The sequence below is a fragment of the Camelus bactrianus genome, chromosome 2, assembly GCF_048773025.1.
Source record: "Camelus bactrianus isolate YW-2024 breed Bactrian camel chromosome 2, ASM4877302v1, whole genome shotgun sequence".
NCBI lineage: Eukaryota > Metazoa > Chordata > Mammalia > Artiodactyla > Camelidae > Camelus > Camelus bactrianus.
The window spans coordinates 98500223-98512611 of NC_133540.1; the positions used below are offsets into that span (position 1 = coordinate 98500223).

Consider the following 12389-nt stretch of genomic DNA (forward strand, 5'->3'; position numbering starts at 1 on the left):
ATGTATGACTAGAAATATTATGCTATACACCAGAAATTGACACAACATTGTAAACTGACTATACTTTAATAAAAAAAAAAATAAACACACACACACACACACACACACAAAAAACGGTGTTAATGGCAGAAATCAGTCTGCAAGTAGATGAGGAGTGAGATGGGAGGAACGGCAGTGACGGTAAAAGTCTGAAGCGGATGTGATTGCCATCCCTGTTGCAGGACAGCTGAGGCCAAGTCCGCCCCCAGCCAGATGAGGACAGAGCCAGCCTGGAGCTCTCAGTTCCCTGCCCAAGCAGGAGACCAGAGATGCAGGTGAATGACTGCATCAAACTAGCAGAGACCACACCCCAGGGGACACAAAGACTCTCCAGGGAACACCAATGAACAGTCTGTGAAAAAATCTATTTGCAAATCAAGCCTTTGTCAGTTTCATTTGCAAAAATTTTCTTCCATTCCATAGGTTGTCATTTTGTTTTCCTTATGGTTTCCTTTGCTGTGCAGAAGCTTGTAATTTTCATTAGGTCCCATTTGTTTATTCTTGCTTTTATTTCTATTGCTTGGGTAGACTGTTCAAGGAGAACATTTTAGAGATGTGTGTCAGATAATGTTTTGCCTATATTTTCTTCTAGGAGGTTTATTGTATCTTGTATGTTTAAAATATAAGCAGCTCACACGACTTAATAAGAAAAAAACAAACAACCCAATCCAAAAATGGGCAGAAGACTTAAACAAGCAATTCTCCAAGGAAGAAATACAAATGATCAATAGGCACATGAAAAGATGCTCAATATCACTAATTATCAGAGAAATGCCAATCAAAACTACGATGGGGTATCACCTCACACTAGTCAAAATGGCCATCATTCAAAAGTCCACAAATGACAAATGCTGGAGAGGCTGTGGAGAAAGGGGAACCCTCCTACACTGCTGGTGGGAATGCAGTTTGTTTGGTGCAGCCACTGTGGAAAACAGTATGCAGATTCCTCAAAAGACAAGGAGTAGACTTACCATATGACCCAGCCATCCTGCTCCTGGGCATATATCCAGAAGGGAGCCTGCTTCAAAATGACACCTGCACCCCAATGTTCATAGCACCACTATTTACAATAGCCAAGACATGGAAACAGCCTAAAGGTCCATCAACAGATGACTGGATAAAGAAGATGTGGTATATTTATACAATGGAATACTATTCAGCCATAAAAACCGACAACATAACACCATTTGCAGCAACATGGATGTTACTGGAGAATGTCATTCTAAGTGAAGTAAGCCAGAAAGAGAAAGAAAAATACCATATGAGACTGCTCATATGCGGAATCTAAACAAAAACAAAAACAAAAACAAAAACAAAAACAAAAAACAAAAATACAAAACAGAAACAGACTCATAGACATAAATACAAACTTGTGGTTGCTAGGGGGAGGGGGCGTGGGAAGGGACTGGGATTTCAAAATGTAGAATAGATAAACAAGATTGTACTGTGTAGCACAGGGAAATATATACAGGATCTCGTGGTGGCTCACAGAGAAAGAGAATGTGACAATGAATATATGTATGTTCATGTATAACTGAAAAATTGTGCTCTACACTGGAATTTGACACAACATTGTAAAATGACTATAACTCAATAAAGAAATGTTTATATATATAAAAAAAAATTACTGGGTAGGACAGCACAGAAAAAAAAAATCTATTTGCAGAAGTTCCACTTCCCCAGGGACTCTTCCCTAAAACTCCTTGGCCTGCAGACATGCTCGGAGCTGAGAAGGTGTGCGGTTCTCCTTTCTCACGTCCCTTCTTCACAGCTGCCCTCTGCCCACTCTACAGAGATGCCTTCCATCCCCATTCCAGTAGTGCATTTCCCCATGGTAAGGAAAAACAGACATCCTACAGCACCAAATAGGGGGTCTGCCAATACCAGAGTCCTCAACCAAGGAACCCCAAACCAGAGAGAAGGCTTTGGGTCTTCCCTGTCTTACCTGAGTGTCCAAAAAGGCCATGGCATTAGCGACAGTGGCACTGTGGAGGCACTGGAAATAATGGTCACGGGTAAGAAATAAGGTATTTTGGCCTTGGTAGGAATAATTTTTACTTAGCAATCATGCCTCTTTCATCTCCCAACCAGTGTAAACAAATGCATTTTCCCTAAGGCAGAGTCTTGGTACAACAAAGAGAGCATCAGAGAGAAACACTAAATCCCAGTGGCTTACTTTCCCAGGCAGCTCACTCCGAGGTGGGTCCCAGGCCCAATCCAGCCAGCCAGCCATTTTAGGACAGCCCTGAACAGATGGTTGTCATGTGTATTACAGTCAAAAAACCAAGTAAATGCTTTCTGACAGAAAGTAAGCCTTACTGACATGGTCTACTGTGGAGCAACTGCATGGCAATTAGGTACTGCGGTAGACATCTCCTATAAATTGAATGAGCTAAGTCTGCACCTCCAAGGTTCCAGAAAAAACATATTTAAAACATGTGATATGTTACAACTTTTAAAATGAAACCATTTATTGGTAAAAGTATGCTGAAGTTAAAAATATTTCAATTTTCTCAATCATTTCTAAATATATCCAGTTAAACAAGTTACTTCTAAGTAAAAGACTAACATGTATAAGAACAGTCATTTGATGAATTTCAGAAAAACTTTTTTTGGTATACTGGACAGTTTCCAACTCTGTGCTTTTAACAAAATTGACAGAAGACCTTATTAAGCTGTCAGCGGGTAAATCATTAAAAATCACTTGATGACAGAGCAGTATGTGATTTTTAGCACATAACCCAGGAGTTCCATGAACTGAGTGACGTGGCTATAATGTCACTCTTTTTCCTGTCTACTTATTTATAGGGATAAAATTTCTCAGCCCTTCTATCTATTTTTTAAAAGAGAGATCAGAATTGATTCTCAACCTGGCTTCACTCTAGCAATAAGTATCATCCATGAACATATAAACTAATTTTAAAAGAAGAGTTCTATCATCTCATTAAGAGATGCATTTCCAACTTTTAAAAAATGTTTATTTAAATTTGTGATATATTTTGCTTTGCTCAAAGGTGTATTAATAACTACAACTCAATAAAAAATGTTAACATTTAGAGACTTAAAGGAAATTTTCAGCATCTTCTAAAATTCAATTTATATGCATATTTTTGCTGCAGATAGATAAGATACTGTGATCCACAAAAGATTTTCAAGCAAAAAACTTATCATTACAGTAAAATTCTATGAGGAAATAAATGAAAATAAGAATTAAAGAAGAAAAAAAAAACAATGTAAATTTCCAAATGTTAAAGAAGAATTTATTCATGGTTTTTTTTAAAGGAATGATGCTGGTGGTGATGGTGAAGATCAAACTGCTAGCGGTACTCAGATTCCACTGGGTTGTCTTAAAGGAATAGGCCACGTAGGCCCAAGGCCCGGGGAACATAAGGCAAGTGCTGTGTTAGCCTCTGGGCAACTGGCACAGGCCCACTGGCCCAGCCAGCAAGGATATACTTTTGACCTTGGAGCTACTCCTACCTCCCCCTGATCCCACTCCTTCATCCACATCTCCCCTGCACCCCTCCATGGCTGCTCCTCCGAAGGAACAAACTCACAAAAAGTGAGATGCTACCTCTCTTGATGGCCCTGAATTTTAGTGAGAAATTTTGAAAAAAGCCAAACACAAGAATGTCCGATGGCGCTGCTCAGACATCAGCTCTTCAGGTGGGACGGGCGGGAAGAGATGCCGCTCAGGGCGGCAGGATTACCGCGCTGCCCCCGCCTCGCACCAGGCCATCCCTGCTCACAGACCCAACACAGTTGGTTCTAAATAAATATTTGCTGAATTAATTAGCCGTTATTGTAAATAATGTGAAAATATCCGAATAAATGGTTCAGTTGCACTCGGGGCACAGCTGAGCCCTTTCTGGCGCAGAGCGTTTCTATAAGAGGGAAGAGAACAAACTGGTGGGGAGGCCTGATCCTGTACCAGATGGTTTGCTTATTTTAACTCCATCTAATCTTTCTTACAATTCTGTAAGGACTGTACTAGTATTATCCTGAGTTTACAGGAGACAAAGAGTCACCAGGAGCTTAAATAACTTAGAAAGGCATAATGGAGTAAAAATATAATTATTTTCCAATATCTTATTAGCTTCAAAACTTTTCCCAGTAAACTCCTAATTCTCAAACAGATGACAGCAGGCTTTTTCCTAAAGGAGGATTTGGGGGGTCTCAACCCCCCCTCCCCCCCAGCAAACTGGGCAAGCTCCAGCCCTCACCCTGAAGAAAACTGTCAGAAACCCCTGGATTCAGAACCAGACACAGCTGTCTTTGAATCCCAGCTCAACTGGCCGTGAGCCAGGAGGACTTACTGTCTCTGCTTTCTGTCTGTCTATCTGTAACAGGACAGGGGGCCTGACTGAGGCAGGCCTGCAGCGTCACACACAGATGGTGCTCAGCAAATAGCAGCCACGTGACCGGCTCCTGTCTGCACAGTGAGGCAGCGGTAGAGGCCGGATTCAGCCCCAGGCCCAAGACATCAGAGTTCATGCCTTTCCTGTGCACCCCAACCCACCCCCAACAGCAGCTCCCCGCCACTAAATAGAATGCAGAGAAAGGGCTCAGAACCCAAAGACAAGCCAGTTCAGGAACGATTCTGGAATGCTAACAAGAAAGAAGTAACACTGGTAAAGTGGAAATTCTGCAAAGGAAAGCAGTGGCCCCCACACTTACAGACTTGAAATTGCCCACAATGAACTCAACCATCTAGGGGGGAATCGGTTCATGTGGGCGAGGCTGGTGGGAAGACAAATGTGTCAAACACGAATGACGGGTGAGGCAGTGTTTAGTCTATCTTGAAAGACTGTTAAAAATGTATGATGTCTGAAATTTCTTTGATTTTGGAATTTCTTTTCTAATCGGTTTGCAAATATGATATGAATTGAAATATTTTGTAATAAATGTTAAAACACTTACAAGACAAACATTTCAAAAGAAAAGAATACCAACCATAACAATTTTACACAATATACCAAATATTAGGTCTCTGCAACTCCTTAAACTAAAGATGAAAAGTGAGTGGAGGTACACAGTTTTTCAAGCTCATTTTAGAGACACAAAGAAGAGGTTTGAAGACCACTGATACAACCCATTCTTTCAAACAGTTCGGGTGAGAGGAGCTGTCCCTACCAGCAGCCAGAGGGAGGTGGCTGGGGGTCAGGACAGGAGAGCCTGATGCCGCTCACAGCTGAGGGAAAGGAGCTGACCGCAGAGAAGGGGCAGGGGGATTGGAGGAGCCAGCTTCCCAGGAGGGACAGGCAGAGAGGGGGCAGCCTTCGAGTTATCCTCAAGGCTCCAAGTTTCAAAAATAAATTCTCTGATATTACTCAAACTCATTCCCAGCAAGTGATTTTGCCCTACTTTTCCAACCTTCCCCACTTTTCCTATTTCCTAGAATCAAAATTTGCTTTTGAAGAGAAAATTGCTTTTGTTATGAGATATGAATAATGCTAATACTAATAACCAAAATGTGAAAAGTAGTCAAATTATTTTATTCAGTAAAATACTCATTATAATATGTTTAAAAAGACGAACTTTTACAAGCATTCAAGCAGCCAGAAATAGAACTTGTTCTGTACTTTAAAACTGTGTTTCACGAGAAACCTAAGGCAGGGGGGAATGAGAGGGGGGAATGACTGAGAGAGGGGGGAGAGGGGGGAATGACTGAGCACGTGAAATATAAAGAAATCATTTTAATACAAACCACAACCCTGTGAGGCAGCTAGATATTATCTTCAGTTTACAGACGGAAACTGAAGCTCAAAGAGGTTAAGTAACTTATTATGAGGTTAATACATGGCATAATCAGACTCCAATCCAAGTCTGACTCAGGAAAACTCACTATTTTCCACCCAACCATGTGGTTAACGGCAGCTTTTGAATCAGAGACTAAACTATGCTTAATTATTCAGCAATAAGTTTACTTTCTCATGGTCTTAATTCTTTGAAAAATTGAAGCCTATAATAACAGGAACTCAAATAGTAACAGACTGGGAATCTAAGAATGTTTCATTCTTTTACTGTAATGAGCAAGAATAGCTTAATAGAGCACAATACACTGAACGCGACTCTTCATTATTAAAAAAGTCCTTCAGTAGGAAATACGCAACTCTCTGTGGCTGCTTGAGTCCTATTTCTAAGCTATCAGATGTAAATAAACCTATCTGGACTTAAAAAGAAAAAAAAAAAAGCAAGGATATCCACAGCAAAAGGATAAAAAAAAATAGTGAATAAATGAGGTGTATGTATCTTGACTGAATAGCTGAAAATTTAATTTTACAAGTGCAATATGATATTTAAGAATTTATGTACTAAAAATATTTTCTGTTGACTAAATTCTGGAACACAAACTAAATTCCACCATAACCAGTTGAATGATTCAGTCACTTCAATGCCACACACCATGCTTTCTCTAATTCAGTAAACTCATTAGGAGGAAAAAGCACACTCACCTGATAAGCATGTCATCAGGCCCAAGGCAAGCATGGCACCGGCCAACACCGTCAACCGGTTATAGCGCATCGCCATGATGGCTGCTATAAAAAATGTCTTATCGCCCAGTTCAGACACAATGATAACTGATATGGCAGCCACAAATGCATGGATAAATCCCAAATTCGTTTGGGTAGCTGGATCTTCTTTATTGGTGAGAACTGGAGCAGCTGGTGTAAATCCTTTCTGGGAGAAAAAAAAAAAAAAATATATATATATATATATATATATCAGCTATTTTTTTAAAAGTCATTATTTTAAATTAATTTATTTTGTATACCATCATCATTAGGCTTATTTATTGTCTAATATCTTTGAAAGCCATTGGTAACGACAGCAACCTCTGATTGATGGCTGCTATGGCAGGGATTCTACAGAGCTAAAATTCTAAGTACAATTCTACGGAACTTAAAAAAAAAATAGAGACCACTTATATCCACACATTAATATTACCTTGGTTTCTAAGTATTTGTAGGTTGAGATTTAGTTCTTAACTATGTCTCATTCAAGTTTTTATTCATAACTTGGACATAAGACCAAGGCATGCTTATCAAACATCCAAATAGCAGGAAACTGAGAGAAATTTCATTAACACTTTAGAGAACAGAGGATCCAGAAAGCTCTCAACAGGCTAGAGCAAGAGTTGGCTCTAGCTAAGATGAGGTCTAATATAGCAGGATATGTGGATGGTCCTAAAGTCTAAAACTAACCTAGGGTGTAAAATGGCCTAATAAAAAGTACAGGCCAGAGTCTTGGCTGGTGTTAAGGTCATTTTGAGTTGAAAACATGACAAAGCTCCAAACAGGGAGCAGGCACTTTAAGCCCTTCAAAGAGTTAGTGACAAGCCCATCTTCTGTGCTGCTCAGCTCTTACTCAAAGTTCTGTACTGGTTCTGAGGTACCACCTATCAAGAAGGCACTGCCCTCTGAAGATCATGCCAGATGGAAGAGACTTTACAACCAGGATTGGCAGGCTTCTGCTGAGGGTAAGTCCAGCTGAGAATGACTTGTACATTTTTAAGGGGTTGCAAAAAAAGAAAAAGAGAAAGAGGGAGGGAGGGAAGGGAAGGAAAATTATGCAACAAAAACCTTAAGCAGCCTGCAAATATGTGGCCAAACCTAAAATATTTATTATCTGGCCCATTACAAAAAGAAGCTTGCCAAACTCATGCTCTAAAACAATCACAGAAGGCACCGGGAAGGACCGGATGCCTCTGTTCCAGTAACTGTGAAAGTCTGTATGAGTCTGTATGGTCCCAAGAGGGAGACTTAAAAAGCTCTAGATTGTAGCTTAACACAGAGAAAAGATTTCTACCAGATGAATCCTGGAAGCTGAGGTGGACTGCTAGAGAAAGTGGTAAACTCCCTGGGTAGAGACCCAGAGAAAAGAACCACTACCTACAGGAAATGTGCTCATCAGTGGTCCCAGACCAGGGCGGCTATGTCTCCCAGCGGACTTCTGGCAATGTCCAGAGACATTCTGGTTGTCACAGCTGAAGGGGAACTAATGGCGTCAAGAAAGTAGTGGCCAGAGATGCTGCTACAGACAGGACATGATTCATAGAACAATTCCCACACAAGAAAGAATGATCTAATTTGAAATATCAATAGTGCCCAGGGGCAGAGGCGCTGCACTAAAGAAATCACTTCTAAAGGTCTCTTCCAATCCCAACTGCCTATCCTTAATTATTTTTTAAAGCCTATGAATCTCTAGAAACCTAAGAGATAAAAAAGAAAAATCAACAACAAAAAGAACCAAGACCGAATGTGAGATGACAGGGTATAAACAGAACTTCTTTCTCTTACAAAGGCCCCAGTCAGAAATAAGATTAAAATCCTAAAGTTTTAGTATGTGTGTCATTTCTTAACACGTGACATAAACTGGACTCCCAAATTACACAGTGAAGATCAGAAACCTTTAAGCATTACTCAGACGAGACTCCTGTGCTAAAAATTGGGGAAATTTAGAAATTAACCATTTTAGAAAACATTTGGGGATAGGGCTAAATCAAATGGGCAGCCTTGGAAGCCAGCTCTTGATGAAGCAAGTACCATTTTAAGGGATTCTAGTTTTCTCATCATTAGCATTTTAATCCCAACTATGCTGGTCTTCCTATAAAAATGAGCTTCCTTCCTCTTCCAATACCCTATGAGCTTTAAGTATGATTTAAAAAAAAAATAAATTAGCGTTTTAATTCAGTTTTCACCACTACAACATTTTCATCTTGGATATACCTTTTGTATGAAGAAATTTCATTGCAAAATATTTCAGACCTGAAATCCAAGAAAAATTTTAGGAATAAATATTCACCATTTACGACCAATTAGCTGCAAGCTCAAAAAAATGTTTATTTTAAAAAACAAACAAAATAGCGATCAAAACCACAAATTCCCGTGGTTTTACAATTCCCAGCCATAAAACCTTGGCCACATTACTTAGCCTCCCTGTTCCTCTGTGAAATGAGGAGGATAAAATAAAACTTGCCTCTTAGACACAAAGCAAAACAAAAAATATGGATTCTTAAAAACTTTAAAAAAAAATCAACTTATAGCTTTTGTTACATATTAATCTGCTGTCTATTAATCTCAATAGACAGCATTTTGATTTTGGAGAGCAGTGGTAAAGAGCCACCAGCCACGGTATGGTAAGAACTGAAAAGTACCAGGGTATTATGAAGACAGATTTTTAAAACTTAAAATATTAATAAATGGGGGCAGAAAATAATCAGTTACCATTCAATCATTTGTTGTCAACTGCCCAAGTGCTTACTGAATGCAAGGACCATCTCCTTTTTCTAATTCACCTTTAGAGTGACAGAGTGGAGCGGCTTAATAGGTGGGCTCTGGAACCAAACTGCCAGGGTTCATGGCCAAGGCATTACTAGTTCCTGTATGACCTTGGGCCAGTAAGTTTCCCTCTCTGTGCCTCAAGTTTCATCTGAAAGATGAGGGATAGCTATACCTTGGGGGCTTGTTCTGAGGATTAAATGAGTAACTACACATAAGCCCTTAGGAACAGCACACCACAACATGACCAGTCTAGTCTTCCAAAAACTAATTTCATCACGTTACTTCACTGTGTAAGAAACTGTAATGACCTTCTTATGCCTAGAATATAAAATGCAAATACTGGTTAACTACCACCATCTGCTATCTAATAACATACCAATTACCCAAATGCACCTTACACTCCATAACGAAGGATGAACCAGAGCAGCACTGTCCAACAGAAAACAATGCAAGCCACATAAGGTAATTTTGAAATTTCTGGTAGCCACATATTAAAAACACGAAAAATTATTTTTAATATTATTTTATTTAACCCAACATATCCAAAATACCACCCTAGGAATATTTTTAAGTGACCAATGAGATACTTAACATTCTTTTTTTTCCTACCAAGTCTTCAGACTCCAGTGTAACCCTACTCCCTGCACACACCTCACGCACACCTCAGCGTGGACTGGCCGCACATGCTCCAGCGCCCGAGAACCGCCACACGGCTCGGGGCTGTGGTCCGGGGCAGGGCAGCCCAAGAGCATGTCAAGCTCTCGGTAACCACAAGCCTTCAGTCATGCAGTCGCCTTCACTTCCTACTTTCTTTTCAGTATCCTATTCATCCAGATTCCTGAAGATTCAACTTACGTAGAACCTCTTGGGCAAGGCCTCTCCCAACAGCTCCAGCCCCTTAATGAGCCCACTCCCCTCAAACTGAACGCAGACTGTGGCAGGTACCTGGCAGGCACATGACTGAAATAAAACCTGAGACAGGAACACTCAGGGAGTTAACTGTACTAGAAACACGTACAAATGTAATGTTAACATTTGCAACAATAAAAAGAGACAAAGTGACTGAGTGTCCATCAATAGGGAACTGGTTACATAAATAGCAGCTCCATATATTAGAATATCATGGGGCTAAAATTAAGATTGTTTTATATATACTAATAAGAAAAAAAGAACACTAAGATTTTTTAAGTTAAAAAAAGTATGTCTTATGTATACAGTCATGGTAGGTGTGTGGAGGAGTGGAGATTTGGGTAAGCATATAAAGTCCATACGCAGTTGTTAATGTACTGGAAACCTCAGGAAACAGTGTCTGTTTCCAGGGAAGGAGCCAAGATGACTACAATAGGGGTCAGCAAACTTTTAAGAAAAAGGGCCATAAAGTCTCTTTGTTCATTACCCAACTCTGATGCTACAGCCTGAGAGCAGCCATAGGTAATACTTAAATGAACAGGCATGGCTCTGTTACAACAAAACGCTGTTTACAAAAACAGGCAGTCAGTGGTAAACTATCATTTGCTGACCGCTGAACTAGAATACAAGCACTTTTCATTCTGCACTCTTCTTCACCTTTTGGATTTTTTTACCAGGCACATGATTAGATACCTATTAGGCCCCACTTCAAAAAGTTCTTAACCCAATCTCTTACTCTAGATACAGAGGACCAGTTGCTTATAGGTTGTAACTGACTTCAGGCAGGTCCAACCAGAAGGGAAGTGCTCTGAAGGTACTGATTCACTAGCCAGCAATATGGAGGAGTTAAGCCCTGTGGGGCAACGTTTCACCCATCTTTCACAGTGGGGCAGTCAGTTCTGAGGTTCATTTCAGAAGGCTCTTCGAAAGACTCAGCAGGATTTGTCCTCATTACTCATGGAGTGGCTAACTTGAAAATGCACTGGGTACATGCACTTACCCTCTTCCCTGGATTGACAATTTGAAAGAAAACAGGCATATTCTAAGATCAGGGAGTAAATCATCAGAATAGTTGGGGTGAGCTAAAGAAAGATAAATTGGGCCCAGACTGAAAATCCAGTATGTTTACGAACTAGCTTAGGGGTAAGCAAGAAGCCCTTTAAAGTTTTTGAGTAGAAGACACAGACATGATTAAGGAGGCACTATGACTAATAGATCAGGACGGAAAGCAGAGAACACCAGCCACCGGACTGATGAATTAGGAGGTCTGCCACACAAGACCAATGTTGAGGATAAAATAAAGGAAAACATTCTGCACACAATGGAAAAGAAAAATTAACAGAACTTTTCAAAGGGGAAGAATCAAAGATGATATTCATATTCCAAGGCATATAAAGAGTAATAAAAATAGTGTGGCTTTAGACACATTCAATTTGAGGATAAAAAGCATTTCATATAAAGGTTTCCAAGAGGACATCAGAAATGAGACACCTGAGGTTAGGCCAGCACAGCCTCAGATATGTATTTGGTTACTGGTAGCCTGACTTTATCAGCTGGAGCTCTGCAAGATTAGTTTTCCAAGGGAAAAGGCAGAGATTACATTGAAAAACATGAAATTCAGAGAATGTCTATATTTAGGGAAGGGGTTGGGTGGGGAAAAGGAGAAAATAAAATTGTCTTAGATATTTAGAGAGCCAGGCAGGAGAACATCACAGATGGTCAAGTTAGGGGCAATCACCATTTCACTCAGCTACTAACTAAATGCCAGGTTATTTCCATATACATTGCTTTATTTGATACTCAAAAACCTTAAGAACTGTTATCCCAACTGCACACAAGAGGAGACTCTGAGGACCAATAGGGTTAAACAGTTTCCTCAAGTTCATACAAAACGAGATGGTGTAGGACTCTTAAAAAGTGGAGAGTTAACAGTGTCAAACGAGAACTGGAAAAGACCCCTGGATTTAGCCATTAGGTAGGTTACAGGTATCCTTCAAAAATGACCTTTCAATAAAGACAGGGGCTCATGCCAGATAACATAAGACTAAAGCAAAGTGACAAAGCAGCTAATTCCCTAGTTAGAAATGTGGTTTATAAAACTGAAAAATAGAATGCAGTCAAGTAGAGTTAAGTCAATGGCCTTTTCCCCCTCCAAAT

At 40.0% G+C, this 12389-nt stretch overlaps 1 protein-coding gene across 1 annotated transcript in view; it reads right to left on the reverse strand.

The window, feature by feature from the left end:
* Nucleotides 1–12389, reverse strand: part of TMEM165 (transmembrane protein 165) — a 30775-nt gene that overhangs the window by 14256 nt on the left and 4130 nt on the right. Inside the window, exon 2 of the mRNA XM_074347651.1 lies at nt 6495–6720. Coding sequence (XP_074203752.1) covers nt 6495–6720 — 226 coding nt within the window. The remainder of the gene's footprint in view (nt 1–6494; nt 6721–12389) is intronic.